The sequence below is a fragment of the Polyodon spathula genome, chromosome 4 (genome assembly GCF_017654505.1).
Source record: "Polyodon spathula isolate WHYD16114869_AA chromosome 4, ASM1765450v1, whole genome shotgun sequence".
Classification (NCBI taxonomy): domain Eukaryota; kingdom Metazoa; phylum Chordata; class Actinopteri; order Acipenseriformes; family Polyodontidae; genus Polyodon; species Polyodon spathula.
The window spans coordinates 36,434,790-36,452,222 of record NC_054537.1 but is presented as its reverse complement, the minus strand read 5'-3'; the positions used below and the strand labels follow the sequence as shown (position 1 = coordinate 36,452,222).

Sequence of the window (17,433 nt, the reverse complement as noted above, 5' to 3'; positions counted from 1 at the left end):
ATGTAAGAGCGGGTGCGGAAAGGACCGTTTCCATCAGTTGTAAGCAAAACAACAGCACACTGTCTGTGGAAATCAAGAAGTGGTATCCTATTACCCATCTCTCCAGTATAACCATCCATTCACTACAGTAGCAGCCATACCCCAGGCAAACAACGGCCACCACCATTTCTTGGATCTTATACATATGTGATAGGCTCCTATGTTCTGGTCAAGCCTGTCGACACCTCCCATGTATGCATTATCATCATTGGCTGGTCTACTTGAATTATCAAGACCACTGTCAGGGATGTGTGTACTGGAACCACATTATTGCTCAGCATGATACAGATAGCCAAGAGGAGATGCAATAGACCAAAGTTTAAAGCCATTTTGAATTGGCTTTCTGCTAATATACGCTTTTGATCCATGCCTTCCAAAATATGGAAACACTGACATATCAATACTGAAATTGGTTTCTGGATCATTTTGTTTGAATGCTTCATTCAAAAGATCAAACATAGTTTTGAGCTTGTAAAAACGATCGTTATTGATGTGAAAGTTATCTGCAGCTCATAGCATGTGAAACCAGGTCACTGTGCAGATCTGAAGACTCCAATAACGGCAACGGTATGGAAGGTGATTGTATCCTTTCGTGGACTTAAAAGGATATCTGGATCAAACACTGGGTTATCATTTCCTGCATCAACCCAGCTTGAAGAATCCTGGCAGGAAGATGAGTAGGATTGCCTTCAACTTTGTCATCAGACTTGTAGGAATCTTTGTCAGTAACTTGACTTGAATCTTCAGTGGGCGGAAGGATGGCCATGTCCACAAAGTCATGTTCATCATGTATTCATAATGTATATTTGTTGAGACATGATGAACAGTGACCTTGCTTTTCACGCATGCATTGAGATTATAACTCAGCACCTCAAATATTCAATGTGTTGTTACTATAGAAACACTGTATAGCTTGTCACTTTTGTCTCAGATCGGCCATATCGAAGTAATGAGTTAGAGCAACAGTGACAATAAAGTCATCACATTATTCAAATATTAACTTAATGCATTAACATGACCCATGTACAGATTTGAGGCCTTTGGGGCATTGAATGCATCATTGGTAAATGTAGTGACCATGTTAAAGTATGAGATTATTTGGTAGACTTAAAAATATTTTACAAATATTTTTATGTTTTTTTTTTTTTTTAATTGTTTTTATCCACAGTAATCCCAAAGCTGTTAATATGATAATTTAGAAGAAAAAAAATAAGCAAGTTCTGGGATTGTGATTCTTACCTGTTTTTGTGAAAAGCATCCATTGTAAAATGCTTAGTGGATCAGAGTCTGTGACTAAAAAGGGGGAAGATATTTATTATGAAAACACAAGTGCCCTAGAACAAACATAATACTACTCTTTGTTCTATAATCCAGATATTAATGGCATTTTTTTTTTAATTACTTAACTGCAGTTTTAAAATGTATGCATTTTTGGTCACCTTGGAAACCAACGGCCTTTGTTGGGGTAAGTCTTATAATTTTAAGGGTTTTATGTTTTTAATAAACGGATCCTTAATATTTGTATCCGGTTCGTCGGTTCCAAAGCATTCACAGGATACCCGGTTGTAAAGGAACCGGTTCGCACACCTCTACAGCAGACTTTCCCTTAACATGTATAGACCAGGTGTATAACCGTATAAATGAAGCTATGTCATTATAACCACCAGCACCTTTACAAAACAAAAACTCTGGCTGATAAATGTTTAATGCGAATACAGGAATGTAAAACAAAATTCTAAAAATTGGTTTCAACGTTATCAAAACAAACATTTGTCATTTTTATTCAGTCACTGGGTACTTAATGTAATTATCATAAACTGAAAACAAAATCAGCACAATGTAGGCACATTTCCGTTGCTTCTCAACTACGTGACTGGGTTACAGCTGCATTCCCGCTTTGTTGGTGAAAATACAAGTTTTCATTTCAACGGGTTTGGCATGCTGATGTCAGATTTGTTCTTTCTTAGTGGGAGGATCTAGAGGGTTGAGTCACGCAGCTGTCAAAGAGAGCTGTCACCTAATGATCAAACACACATTGAGCAAGAAGCAAAGCCAAGGGAAACTGGAGATCTCAGGTACCTCCGACAATGTGTTTTGTTTCAAACAACTGAACACACCGGAGAACCATTTCAAACACAAAAAGCAGCGAAAACAACACGGACACGGTTTGGATTTAATTTGTCGTGTGGTTGGAATACATTGACCGTAATCAACTGCCAATTTGAAATATAAAGAACACAATCATTTGCAATTTTGCTTAAGTAAACTGTATTTTGGACCAAGATGAAAGCTAAAAAAGGTAGGTGTAACTGTTGCTAAAAAGTGATTATTTATCTAAAATCAAAACAATTAATTTTCAAATTGGTGTTTTCAAAGTTTATCATCGAGTTTCAGGTAGAAGCGAACTTGTATGCCTGACTTGTTTGCCGTTTTTCTGTTTCAGACAAAACATGTCCCCCCCCCCCCCCCCCCCCAATGTGCTGGCGCGCTGTCAAACTGGTTAAGTTTCCTTGTTTTCCGTAAATAAGTTGTTTGTAGTTTAACGCAAACGCAGATACAATCAGTTTAGCTTGTAATTTCTTTTGTCTTGAACCAAGGAATTAAAATTGCGCCTTATTTAAAAAAAAAAAAAAAAAAAAAAAAAAGCACCGAATTAAGATTAACATGCTGTCCAAAAATGTCTACGTTTATTATTATTATTATTATTATTATTGTAACTTTGCAATCGCTTTGCAATGTGTTGGTGGTTTTTGTTTAACAAACCAGCAGAGCAACAGTTTTGCTTTCGTTATGTGAAAGTTAAGTAATGCGCAGCAAGCTCACGTTGCTTTAAAATTGTTTGATTATCAAAACTTATAATTTCAGATTTAACTCGGCTGTGTGTTGAATGTTATAGTAAAAAGCAGTAAAATCTATTTCTTTAGAAATAAGCCAACTCATGTCTGGCAATCTAGACACACAAGGCATAACGTAAGCAGATCTCCTTTGTGAAGTCGTGTTTTGTCATCCTGCCTAAGGCTTCGCTTACATTCTTCAACCTCGTGTTCCAGAGAACACAAAAGGACACGTTTTACACGATTTTCATCGTTCCTTCTACACTCCGAAATGAAAATCTGACCAAAATGGATATGTTTTTAAATCTTCTTTTGAAAATAAAAATGTGTTTGTGATGATAAAAGTGTGAAGTGACACAGATTGATTTGAACAAGGACAGTGATTCTTTTGTTTTGTCTAAGTGAGCTCCCGTCCTCAACAGGTCTCTAGAGCAGCAGCATGGGGAACTTTTCCAAACTAAAGAGGAAGGGAGAGGAAAGAGAGGGGGGAAGAGAAATCCTAAGATAATGTTTAATGCCACATGTGACGTCATTTTGTAGGTTTTAAAGTACAGCCTTGAATTCAACTATTTAACAAGAGTCCCAACAAATAAAATTCATTTTATCATGGGGGAAGACAAGTTAAAATGTAGCTCAACGCCATGAAAACATTGCTGCCCTGTTCTACAATACTGCGACAATGAAAATACTTATATGACGTGATATATATATATATATATATATATATATATATATATATATATATATATATATATATATATATATACACACACACATAAACTTGTAAGCTTGCATACATGTTGTTCATCTTAAATATCTATCTCTGTCTGAAATACTGGTTTGAAACTACAATTTATATCTTTTTTGGGATAAGACTGAGTTTATACAAGGAGAGTCGAATTGTTAGCTTTAGTTTAGCAATTACTTTAGGCGTCGGGTAATATTAGTCTGGCCGAACCTGTCAAATTGTCTCATGAGACTTTGTCGATCATTTCGATTGTTCCAGGAGACAGACCCCATTCACACTTGCGGTTTAGGCCGGCCCAGAGCCGCCTTATCTCACGTGAACGTTTGATAAATGAAAAGGCCGGGAGGAATTTAGAACAGCTTTTTTAAAAAATTTTCTCCAATTTGAAATGGCCAATTATTATTTATTTATGCTTGGCTCACTGCTTCCACCCCTGCGCTGACTCGGGAGTGGCGAAGACACACACACATACCGAAGCGTGTGCCGTCAGCCGACCGCTTCTTTACACACTGCGGATTCACCATGCAGCCGCCCAGGTGCTACAGCGCAGGAGGACAACGCAGCTCCCGGGCAGCTAACAGGCAAGCCCGGCCAGACTACAGGGGTTGCTGGTGCGCGGTGAGCCGAGGACACCCTGGCCGACCAAGACCCCTCCCCCCTGGCAACGCTCAGCCAATTGAGCGCCACCTCCTGGGAACTCCCATCCACAGTCTGCTGTGGAATAGCCCAGACTTGAAATGACAACGTCCAGGCTATAGGGCGCATCCTGCACTCACGCAGAGCGCCTTTACTGGATGCGCCACTTAGGAGCCCAGAACAGCTTTTTGATGCGGCCTAAAGTAGGCAATGCCGCCTCAGGGCAGGCCTATCTATGTGTGAACACAGCGCAGGCCCTGGGCCAGTCTTATCGCGTCAAAGTGGTGACGTAGCTCAAACGTAGTAGATCAGACAATGTCGGTTTTAAGCGGTAGCAACTGGGAAGATGCAGAAATTGACCCTTAGCGGTCCATTTATTCAGTGCTTGTTAGGCACGTCAGGTCCAATTTATTTTCACACGCGGTGTTTTAAATATATATTTTTTTCAGAGTAAAACAGGTTTAAATAGTATTGAATCGCAAAAGGACAGTCCTGCATCTCCAGCCAAGTCCCACCCCTTGTTCGCTGTATTTTTCACATACCTTTTATAAACGTGCATACTGATAAATCCTCTCCCGATTACTCGTTTTATCTCCGCAATAATGTGATCCAAGTCATTATTTTATTACTATAACATTTCAAAAAGCTCTGCAAATGTCTGTGATATTCTTTGAGCGCTAGATGCAGAAGCAGCTATCTCCTTTTATGTCTGTGCTATCTCTGTGGTGCAAGGGGCTATCAGATACGCCCTTTTGAATGGAGTTTAGAAATCTCTCGGAAATACTGAGCAGCAGGCTAGGCCACGGATCTTGGATTCTATGGGACCTACAGCGATCTCCAGCCTGGAAAATAGCAATGGGGAATGCACTGAATACACCGACACTTTTGACGATGATGATGGGTCAGTCATGAATGGTATAGTATTTCTTCATCGTACAGCTTTCATTAAAACGATAAAACGTACTATATATATATATATACACACACACACACACACACACACATTTCAGATTGTAGCTAAGATTGTAAATCGCAGTATTGATAAATAATGCATACAACATTGCATATTTAGTCACCATTAATATAATAATCTGTATTGTGACTAATGTAATGTACACGGCCTTGTTTGCTGCATTTACACATGATCCAACACTATCTCTTCTTTCCACAGTAACCAACTGCACTGTCAACTCACACCTTTATGCAACAACAGTGTTGCAAAAAATAAAATGGCAATATTTACGTTTGCAAATTTCCCAGCTCAGTCTCTTATGTTGACTTCCGGGAATGCGGTGTTTACGTCACTGTTTACATTCTTGACAAGCACTTCACCGCAATTTAGGCTTCCTTTTCAGCCACCATGTGAGCGCACTTAGGCCCCCTAAAACCTCAACTGTGAACGGAAGTTTGAGGCGGCCCAGAGACGGCCCAAGGCCGACTCAGTGAGGGTGAACGGGGTCATAGTTGTTTTTTGTTTAAATGTGCCACGTGCGTCTACAACTGGTTGGGATTTCAAATAGTAGCATTTTGAAAATATTTCTTTTTGAGTCTTGTCATCTCATTGTGGTGGCTACAGTATCTATTTGGTCAAAGGTTCAAAGAATAATGGTTTATTATTTTACTTGATTTCTTGATGTAGTTTGTCCTAGCTTCAAACCTTTTATTTTCTTTTTTTTTTAATGGAGCTATTAATATGCATTAAAATAGCATTTAAATATATAGGGGTGGGAACTTTGACAAAAATGTTTAGTGTTAGTTGGATGACAGGGTGAATAGACTCATCAGGTGTTTTTTTTTTTTGTTTGTTTATTGTCTTGGAGCATTGAGTGCCATTTCATATCTTTCTGTGCTGTTTTGTGGTTATGCAAATAGTTATTGTATTACAGAAATGCTTAATCATATAGTAAAAACAAAACAACACAACAACTAACTGGTCAGGTTACCATTTGGAAAACTGCAAATAAGCTGTACTACCAATAACATTCGATTCATCCTACATAAAAATAGTTTAAAACATTACACACTTTTTGTATGCATCATATATTGGCACACACGGCCAAAAACAAAAGTGTGTGTGCTGTTTCTGTCTGGACAGTGTAGTTGAAGGTGCACGAGCTGTCATGTTATGCTGATGAGCCATGAAGGCAGGAAGTTGATAATGTGTTTGGATTGTTTTATAACAGTAATTTACTGTTATCTTGGGTCACAGATGTATTTCTTTTTTGTATAGGAATGCTAACGCTGTCTGGCAGTGAAACCGAGGACGATGACAGCATGGGTGTCCCGCTTGACCTGTCCGCTACAGGCAATGGGAAGAGGAAAAGACGTGGGAATCTGCCTAAAGAATCAGTGGAAATTCTGAGAGACTGGCTTTATGAACATCGGTATAATGCATACCCTTCTGAACAGGAGAAAGCACTTCTCTCCAAACAGACTCATCTTTCCACACTACAGGTAAGAATCATCAGTATGCACACCCACGTCCATTTTAACTTCTAACCACTGTGAACTCTATAGTAGGTTTTAAATATAGTTTTAATTGTTTTCAAATTAGTCACATTTTTATTTGTTTTTTTTAAATCCCTTTGATGTTTCTCAGTGTTTTAAATATGTTGCTTTAATGAGTAGTAAAAGGTAGTAGGGTGTCCATAATATATATAATTAAATTTTTGACTGATTTTTTAGTCATTTCTTTTTTACTGCACATTTGCACTATAAATCTTTATAGTATAGTAGTTTCTGGCTAAGAGAACACCCCTCGGGAAGCAAGCCGTGTTCTTATAGCCGAAGTGTTCTCTAAGACATTGTTAACCACCAGACACAAAATGAATCAATACATAAATAAATACATATGTGTTGCTTGTCATGACGCACATGCATCAACATCTGAAATTATGTGACTGCATGAGTAAAAGAAAAGCAATAGGCAAGTGTATGTTAATAAACTACAATAGTAAAGTAACAGACAGACTAACGTTAATAAACTAACAGTCAAACTAAATTAACACAGTACACCTACACGGTTGAAAAATGCAGCAGCAATATATAAGACATACACATTATTTAACAGAATGGTGAAGCAACTCACCAGAACGGGAAACACCAAATTGCTCGGCAACTTGTGTCTGTTTCAGGTTTTTATGAAGAGCTTAAGCAATTTCCAACTTTTTAAAGCAAGAGAAATTTCACAGTTTGTTTACATGCCATTTTGTAGTGGTGAGGTGCACTCGTGGGAATCAGAATACAAAACGAGTCAATGATGTAACGGTGGTTCTGTAAAAATTTAAGAAACCAATCCGTGTGCCTCAAGACACTGTCACGATGACAAGTTGCTTTTGATTCTGATTCAGGTATTTTTCAAGAGCTCGAACAATTTCTAACTTTAGTTTGAGCAGCAAGAGAAACAACGGTGCATTTTGTCGTTTGTTTACATGACATTTTGTAGCGATCAGGTGCAGTCATGGAAATCAGAATACAAAACAATTCAATGATATGACAGCGGTTCTGGGAAGATTTAATGAACCAGTCAATGTCCCTCAAGACACACTTGCGATGACAAGCCGCTTTTTCACAAAACAGTACTATATCGGTTATGAAGGAATCACTATCGGTGCCAAGAAGGTGTTCCTTTAAGTGAAATTCCTGTTCCTTTAGCAGGAGCATTTACAATGGGAAAAATCAGTTTCACCACAAGGGTGTTCCCTTAGACGAAGTGTTCTCTTAGGAGGTGTTCCTATACACAGAGACTATTGTACTGCCCCCGTCCCTTCCAACGACAACTTGAATTTATGATATAGGAATTAGGAGAACAAAAGACTGTTCAACTACACCCTAAAACCTTCCATGAAATATTGAGAGAACACCAGGCTAAAGCACAGGTGGTCGTGGAGTTTGGAAAAAAAAGACAGACAAAACATAAAACAACGGCAAGCACCAGCCTCCATGCAGAGACATTTGCAGGAAAGTTTGGAGAAAAATATTTAACAGTGATAAACATTAAAAAAAAAAAAAAAAAAAAAACACATAATTAAGAGAACAGTGGTACCTGTTGAAGCAAGGGAGGATAAAAATGTAATTACTGGCTGTGGTAGCTAAATTGATATGAATTTGAAGGATATTATATCTGCAAATATAAATGTGAAGGATATTATCACTATTAAATATTTTTCTCCAGACTTTCAGACCCTTCTGGGGCCCTCCTGAGTGCGTGGGCCCCTGTGTAGTTGCACTGACTGCACCGACTATTCCTTTGCCATTGCGTCAGAGTTGTGTTTTTTATTATATTTTTCATCTTTGTGCAGTACAAAAAAAAAGTGCCTGTTGGGCAGCCCAGTTGTTCTCATATAGTAAGTGATAAATTCAAACTTCCTTGAAGTAATGCCTGGGTTTCAGGATTACACAGTCAGTTGAGCAAGGACAATTCCTCACTTTCAGTGGGAGGTGCAGGAGTATTCACTCAGGAATTTCACTGGTGGTGTTCATTACCCACTGCCTGAGAACAATAGTCTAATGCATTTGCATATTAAGTGCATTTTGCATGTGGAGCACTGTAGGCTCAGTCAAGATAACCTACAGAACATGGTAAAGCAAGTATTCATGAAGTGGCTACTGATGCTGCAAAGAGTTGTGTTTTTTTTTATCTAAGCATTTGGTCTTTAATTACAGATGCATCATCAATAGTCCAGAGGTTATAACCTAAAACTATAAGATTAAACTGAACATTGCCCCATGGAATAAAACAAAGGGATGATAAAGTAAACATCTGGATTTACAGCCTGTGGTACCTGGCTTATTTTTTGTATATTGATATTTTGATCTTTTTTTGCAACAAAGGATTTGCAAGATCGCAGTAGAAATTTGAATACTACTAAATAGTTTTGTACTTTTTACTTGTAGGTCTGTAATTGGTTCATCAATGCTCGTCGGAGGCTTCTGCCAGACATGCTGCGAAAAGATGGTAAAGACCCCAACCAGTTTACCATTTCACGAAGAGGGAGTAAAATGTCAGAGTCAAATTTCATAGAAAGCTCTATGTCCCCCAAACCCTTGCTTTCTGGGAGCTTGGACGAGAGATCATTCCACCCTTCTAACTCGGGACCAAGCCTATCCAGCAAACCCCTTTCACCAAAGAGCCCTTCTCCAGGTACAGTGCTTCCCAGGCCATCAGTTATATGCCATACCACCATCACTGCACTGCAAGAAAGGCCCTTGCATTACTGCCAAACAATCATGGACAAAGCAGCCACAGACTTGCATTCCACAAAAGTTTCCGGTCTCTTCAAATGTCATGAAGAAGCAGAAACAGAAGGTAATTCAAGCCCTCAGAGTGGGCTTTTCAACACTCCTCCCCCCACTCCTCCAGATCTCACCCAGGACTTTAGCGGCTTCCAGCTCTTGGTGGATGTTGCACTGAAACGAGCAGCAGAGATGGAACTGCAGGCAAAGCAACTTGTGTCTTAAAAGTCTCAACTGGAATGCAAAAAATAGACTGGATTTACTGACCAAACTTACACACACACACACAATATTTTTGGTTGATTCAAATTGATGATGAGGACTACCGTGTATTAAGGATTTTTTTATTTTTATTTTATATATATATATTTTTTTTTTGCACAAAAGAGGACCAAAAAACAAGGCCTCCTTCAACTTTTTTTTTTTTTTTTTTAATAATGATGGATTTATTGGCTAAGTAGATACAGGTGTACTTTATGTTCCTTACTAAATAGTTTAAATGGGGTTCTTCATTTTCAGTTTTTTTTTTTTTTTTTTTAATTTTTTGCTGTTACTTTGCCTTGTTTATCTGCACATAAGAGGGTCCAAATAAGGTCACATACATGTCTTAATGTACAGTTTCTTTTTTTGTTGATCTTAATCACTGCTGTAGACGAGGTTTTTAATTTCATATTAAAAAGAGAATAGTTATTTTTTGTACCTGTTGTTTTGCAATGTGAGATCTCTCTTTTTTCATTTAGCAATTTTCACACTGAATGAGTCTTCCTTCGTAGTGTTTGGAAGTAGGTGTTACCAATCTTAATTTGAGGGATTACGTTGAAGTTGCTTTTCCCAGGGTAGGTCTGGGCTGCATTGTATGTTAGGAGTGTGCTAGAGAAACAACACTAAAATAATGGATAGCATGTATGAAAGTGCTGGTGCATATACCCTAAAAAAATGTGTTTTTTTTTTTTGTTTTTTTTTTTTTTTTTTCATTTTTCATTTTAGTTTATTAGTTTAGTTTTACTTTAATCAACACTGAATAAAAACATTGTTTAAACAAATAAACGACTGAAATAAAGAACCCTAGGTACAAATAATGTGAGAAGATGCCCGCTTATGTGATTTCTTACTTTCATACTGTGCAGTGGTTGTAACAGAGGTTGCCCACATGTTGTCTAAATAAACTTTCATTTTGTACAAATATTTTGGCATACATACTTTTGTGTTCTGCTCCTGTTCTAATCAGTCTTATCTATCTATGCTTATCTTCATATTGCAAATAAGATTTTACATTGTGTCATATACTGTTATCTCATTTTGAAGATATAATGAAAATGTTGAGCAGATTATGTAACTGGGATAAGATACATCTTCAAGGGTTATCTAGGCAGGATTTTTTTAGTTACGACCCTGCAAAAAGATTCAAGAATAAAGACAGACCCAAAATAATGAAACTCTCTTACAACATATGTGATTGCATTAAAGGACAGCTTTAATGCTGTATTGTTTTCATATTCATGCAACAACAACAATAATAATACAAAATGTAGAATTGTTTAGATTTTTATTTTTTTACATTGGGTAACATTCATGTATTTACAGATATTCCATAATGGTTGTCTGCCCATACACAAACTACTTTTAATCTCTTCTGAAAATCTCCTCTTTTTTTATTTTTGCAGCAAAATCCCTGTTTTGGCAACTCACTAATTTACATTCTTCATATCTGTCACTACAAAACAAAATTAATTTGATCAGGGTGTACTGATAAGTAAACCACTTACATTCAAACATTTAAATTTAATCAAAAACTAAAAAGAAAACAACAAACACATATAAATTAAAATGTTAAATTATATTAAAAATACTTAAAAGCAAAGTTTACCATACTGTGCTGAGGAAATATTAGCAATAAACTATTGCAATCCACATAGCTATTTTTGATAACAATGTAACTGCTTTACAAACTATTTTATCTGAAGGTTTGTGTATGTGCTCTTTTCAGAGGAAAGTGCACTGTAAGCTGTGTTTCACAGCTTTTAAATCCAGTTCATTGTGAAAAACAAATGCTACGATATGTATTAGTCACCAGTAGAAAACAAGTTTACGTTTACATGGAATCTGGTAAATTGGCAAGCATGGGAATATCAGAAATAAAGTTTCATTACATCATTGTTACAAAATTGGTCAAATGTGTTCAGTGGCAAAGGCTGTGTAGCTACTATCCCACAATAACTTAAATCTAAGGAGTGCATTTCCTACTAGTAAACAACATGGATCACATAACAAAAGAACATCATTCGAATATGATTTTTTGGATAAATCTGTGTGGTATCATATTGGTCAGAGTACGTCTGGTTTTACATACTTTGATTAGGTAAGGTAATCAGTCACAAATAAGACTGATTCTATTTGCTTTAAAAGAGGGATCATTTTGTTGTGAATCTTGTTTGCAGAAATAAAACTATATGCCATACTGATAGAAGTAGTTTAACTACATGGATGATTCAGAATGTATTAGAAAATCAATAAAGGTGACCTCCATCCATGACCAACAGGCTTGGGTAAGGCATGTATGCAACATAAGGGCAAGTTCCATAGTCATGTATGTGCACCAGTATTTCTTTCATTTGCTACGTTAAAGAAAATCATTTTCCTTATTTCCTTATCTCTGTTTAAAGTAGTATTTATTTATATTGTATTACAGTAACACATCATGCATGGCTGTATAAAAGGGCTCAGAACAGGCCTTATTGTAAGCCTTAGATTTTTCTTTGAGTCCAAACATGGACTCAGGCAAGGAATTGATCAGATGCTTATACTGCGAATAAAAAAAATGAGAATATTCTTATTTTTTCATTTATCACACTTTTCAGCTACATTTACCACACATCGCTATTGTAAAGCAAAATTCACTTGGCTTGGTCTTGTAAAATACAAGAACTTTTAATACTGATTTATGTATACTGTTACAATTAATGGCATACTACCTGCCTTTATTCTCTGTTAAACTAACTTAAATACAAAATCAGCAGATGCAACAATAAATATAATGTTGTTCTTCCAGAGAAAGCTGGAAGCGAATAGCTCAGCCCCTGTGCAAACTTGCACTGCAAGTAAAACTGCTCTACATTTTTAAGTTGAGGGCCTATAGCTTCAGAAAACTTCCCCAACCCTGCTTGCAGCTGATGTCACAACACTGCAGCAATACCAGATTTCAAGTGACACATGTGACACCATGAGGTTCATTCATATCACAATGAACATATACTGATATGTAAAATGAATGGCCAGACAAAATTAAATCAAAGTTCTTCTGAGAAAACCATTCAAAATGCATGATACATCTGCAGATTTTCATAGTTGGATCCACAAATACGTTTATATACTATTTATACTATTAAAATACTATTGATAACCCACTGCAGGTGCCTTAAAAACAGAACCCAATGGTGTGACAAAAGAATGAATAATTTATTTTGTCTGTCCTCAGAGAAGTACGCACATGTAAAGCTTACGCTTACCTTCATGTTGACACCCTGTGAAATCATGCTGTGAGTAGTATGGGGTTTTATTGTTGATTTTTTTCTTTTTCAATGGTCACAATTACAGAGAACATAATAATTTAAAATAAATATATACTGTATATGTGGGGCTTATTTCTTATAATACAGTATGTCCCACAAGGCTACTTCATTACATAAAAAAGGTAGGTCAATAACAACCTACAAATTACAAACTAGGAAGCACTTGAAAGACTCGCACTCACATTCACACCTACACACCTAAATACATACACACAAGTATTTCACTCTTTCTTTTGGGAGATTCTGACTTTGCTTCATTGACTTCTCCCTGACTCTGAGAGTACCTGCACTGACGCATCTTCATGATTAGCAGCCCAACATGCAATAGGCAGGAAAGAATGGGCAACACTATCCGCCTGTATCACCCAGGCAGAGCTGGGTAATTTCTTATAACAGCCTTCTCGTGCAGGTCAGTGGATGGGTTGAGTAATATGCTGAGCTACTGCACTAGCTACTGGAAATACATCCTTTTTTAATAACTCTTCGTGAGTACCATATAGATAATCAATTAACTAGATACAAACTGCTTACTATATATACTCCCTGTTTAACAAAGTGTTAGTAAGGTTTTTAGTTATGCATTTTTTTTTAATTATTATGTTTACACACATTTCACAGATGACAACAGAAGTGCTAGTGCAAAGAGATCATTTCTCTTCTTTATATTTAAGCATTTACAATAACAAGCTTATGCATGATCACCAAACATAGAAATAACTATAGACAAGTGAAAGTATCCTACTCATGAAAATCACTGATAATTTAAAAAGATAACTAAAGAAAAATCATACAAGTTCAATATGTTTTGAGATCTGTTAATGTACAAGGATCCTACAGCTTTCATATTCCCTATGATGTTATTTTTTTTTTTTTTGCGTTTTCCCCCATTCTGCGTCTCAGGTTGTGATTGGAACTTTTGCGTTTCAAACTTGCTGATTCAAGTACTCCCAACTGCTCTGACGATGCTCAATGAGCTCAATCAGCTTTCATAAGTTTAACAGCAGAGGCCCGCAAGACCGTGCAGTCATAACTGATGACAAATTACCTGGTTATTTTCAATTGCTGTAGGCAAACTGCCACCTAGCTTGCTAGTTATTAGGATGTCTAAGGTCAGGGTGTTTATGAGACAGCTTTATGTACAAGGATATTTTGTTGTCATGATTTCTTTTTTACAGAAAGAGCAAACAATAAATAAATAAATAAATAAAGCAGAATGCCGTATATTATGCATGGCAGCTATGGTACAATATTTATGTGGCTATGCTATTGGCAAACCTTAAGAAGTAGGGTCACACAAAACTCTCTGGGGGGTGGGGGGGTTGAGGGAGGCTCAACAACTACATCATATAGGTGGAAATAAACCTGATCCCTGTGCGAATGATCAGAGAAACAGAACAAGAAAATGTAAAAGGAATACTAAACTTTATTTGGTTAATATTCTTTTTTTTTTTTCTGTGGAAGGGCCTAAAAGAGTGAGTATAGTACAAGCACAGATTCCTTGTCTGTGTGTGTGTGTGTGTGTGTGTGTGTGTACACATCTTGAGTTCATAGACGGGTCTGGGCCTCAGGGATGTAGATCTCAATGCTGTCTGCACTCTCTGTGGCTGAATTCTGTCGCACGGATGCGGCTCTCTTGGCAGCCATCAATCTTTTCCTTGCCTCTTGCCGCTGCTTCTCAGTGCTTTCCAGGGACCTGTCCCTTGCCAGGGGAGGGTAACCTTTCGGGGGTTTCTTTGGCACAGGAGGAGGCAACCTTCTCTCCTGAACAAAGACAACAAACAGTATAAACCACCAATATCTCAGGAACAGTATATTTTCAGACATGACCAGCAACTGCAACATTTGACAAGACTGCCGGGGCTGAGCTGACGGTGATTGCCCACACGGAATGCCTCTTTAAATCAGCTGACTGTCAACAAAATTCAAATCAAAGCAATGTCAAGAGATAAAATAAAAGTAATAAACAATCTGTATTGCATATTCCAGGCATGAAGATTGCTTTGCTACTACATGTGGATATTGGTTACAAGTATGTTTATTTAAACTCAATATAGACATACAGGTAGCCAGAATATTTAAAGAATATACATTGTACATTAAATTGTACAATAATCAAGAAACACCATCTTAAAACAGTCCTGTGGTCCATTCTATCTATGGCTCTCTTTATGTGCCCATTCAGTTTTAGATTGGGGTTCTGCAGCATACCAGCCATTGTTTCCATTTTAATGTAATTATTAATGAGTTAAAAAAAAAAAAAAAACTAACAGCAGGACCATTACTAAGCAGCTTTCTAAGCTCAAGGTGCAATTTACTTTTGATACATTAAGACTTAATAAATGAATTAGTTTTATATCATGGTAATGTTCATGGTTTAACCATATAACTTTAGCTTGGGTGATTACAAAGTCATGTCTTAATCAAGTATTGTAGTCTTCCTGACATGAATTGTTGTCCCATTTTCCATCTATGTTACTATCCAAATTACATGGATAAAAAAAACAAAATCTTTACATACCAAATTTAGTAATTATATATAACGTACTGTTAACCACTTCTTAAATAAGTCAGGAAGTTCAAAAGAGGCAAAGAGAATCATAGAACAAAGGTTGTACCAGAGAATCAAGAAAAGAATTGTAGAGATTGCCAGCGTGTCAGAGAGGTCCACAAGACTTCTGCCTCAGAGCTCCAGGGTCCTGGGTTCGATTCCGGCCTCAGGGCTCTGTCTATCTGGAGTTTGCCTGTTCTCCCTGTGTTCGTGTGGGCTTTCTCTGGGTACTCCGGTTTCCTCCCACAGTCCAAAGAGCTCCAGGGTCCTGGGTTCGATTCCGGCCTCAGGGCTCTGTCTGTCTGGAGTTTGCATGTTCTCCCTGTGTTCGTGTGGGTTTTCTCTGGGTACTCCAGTTTCCTCCCACAGTCTAAAGACATGCTGGCTAGGTGGATAGGCCTCTCTAAATTGCCCCTTAGTTGCGCTGCAATGGCCTGGCATCCCATCCAGGGTGTAGTCCTGCCTTGCGCCCTGTGTCTGCCAGGTTAGGCTCCAGATCACCGCAACCCTTTATATGATTAAACGGTTACAGACACTGGTTGGATGAACTTCAGGTCATCCAAGTATATGCACCAACAAGCAGCTATTCGGATGAAGAAGTCGAAGATTTTTATGAAGAAGTACAAGAACTACACGAAAATGGCAAGAGCCACTATAAGTTCGTCATTGATGACTTCATCGCCAAAATAGGAGCTCAGCAAGAGGACAAGAATTCGGTCTGCAAATTTGGACATGGTGACAGAAATGAGAGGGGCGACAGACTTGTCGATTTTGCAGAAGAAACCCATCTGGAAATGACCATGGAGAGGACCCAACGGAGTGAAGAATGAAATTGACTACATACTCACCAACAAGAAGCACACCATATAAGATGTCTCAGTACTAAACAATTTTAACCGTGGAAGTGACCACAGACTTGTAAGATGCAAAATACATCTAAACACAGCACTAGAGAGAGCCAAACTCGTGATGTCGAAATCCAACACAATCAGCGTAAAAATGATCCAGAAGCAAAGCCTGGTGTTTCAACAGAATAGATTTAGCGTGCTTCAAGATCTACAAAAAGATGAAGCAATCAAAGTAAACAAAATCTATGAGGAAGTGATGCCATTAATTGTAGAAACAGCAAAAAACATTGCTGGAAACAGAGTACAAAATGCAACCAGAAGATCACGCAAAGAGAGAAAAGACCTCATAAAGAAAAGAAAGGACATTAAACAAACAGCAGCTCTGAAGTCAAAGATTGAATACATTGAGCTCTGCAAGACAGTAAGAAAGCTCATTACTGAGGATATACGGTCATTCAACTGTAGGTTGGTGGAGAAAACAATTGAAAACAACCAAAGCATGAAGAAAGCAAACCAAAGAGAAATCGTCTGGAAAAAAAATGATTTTATCAACCAAACGAGAGGACAGGACTGTCATCAAGAACCGCAAATTGATTTTGAAGAAAGTTGAAGAAAGTTGAAGACTTTTACAGATGAAAAGATGCAATGTATCAATACAAGACAAGACAGAAAAACGCAACACAAGGAAGAAGTTCTAGACATTCTACCCGAAGACGTGAAACATGCTGTCAAACATATGAAGACAGGAAAGGCACCCAGAGAAGGCGGTATAACAATTAACATCATGAAGGAAGGTTGATGAAAAATTACAAAAATATAGATTGTATTAAGCTAAATAAAGTGTCAAACAGCTGGAACAACACATTGGTGATACCTTTACACAATAAAGGAGATAAAGAAGACCTCAAGAACTACAGACCTATTAGCTTACTTCCTATAATGTACTACATTTTTACCAAGACACTCACCAACAGAC

General features: G+C 37.5%; 2 protein-coding genes across 4 annotated transcripts in view; one reads left to right on the top strand and one right to left on the bottom strand.

Moving 5' to 3' along the window:
• The first annotated feature begins 2,054 nt into the window (after positions 1-2,054).
• On the top strand, positions 2,055-10,010 carry LOC121314490 (homeobox protein AKR-like). Its single transcript, XM_041247844.1, has 3 exons — positions 2,055-2,338; positions 6,488-6,711; positions 9,154-10,010. The coding sequence occupies exons 1-3, from the start codon at positions 2,323-2,325 to the stop codon at positions 9,715-9,717; spliced, it is 804 nt and encodes a 267-aa protein (XP_041103778.1). The 5' UTR covers positions 2,055-2,322; the 3' UTR covers positions 9,718-10,010.
• A 2,333-nt stretch (positions 10,011-12,343) lies between these two features.
• Positions 12,344-17,433, bottom strand: part of LOC121314489 (disks large-associated protein 1-like) — a 234,918-nt gene continuing 229,828 nt past the window's right edge. For all 3 annotated transcript variants that reach the window (XM_041247841.1, XM_041247843.1, XM_041247842.1), the window contains one exon: positions 12,344-14,822. In XM_041247841.1, the coding sequence (XP_041103775.1) occupies positions 14,607-14,822 (216 nt within the window). In that variant the 3' untranslated portion in view covers positions 12,344-14,606. The remainder of the gene's footprint in view (positions 14,823-17,433) is intronic.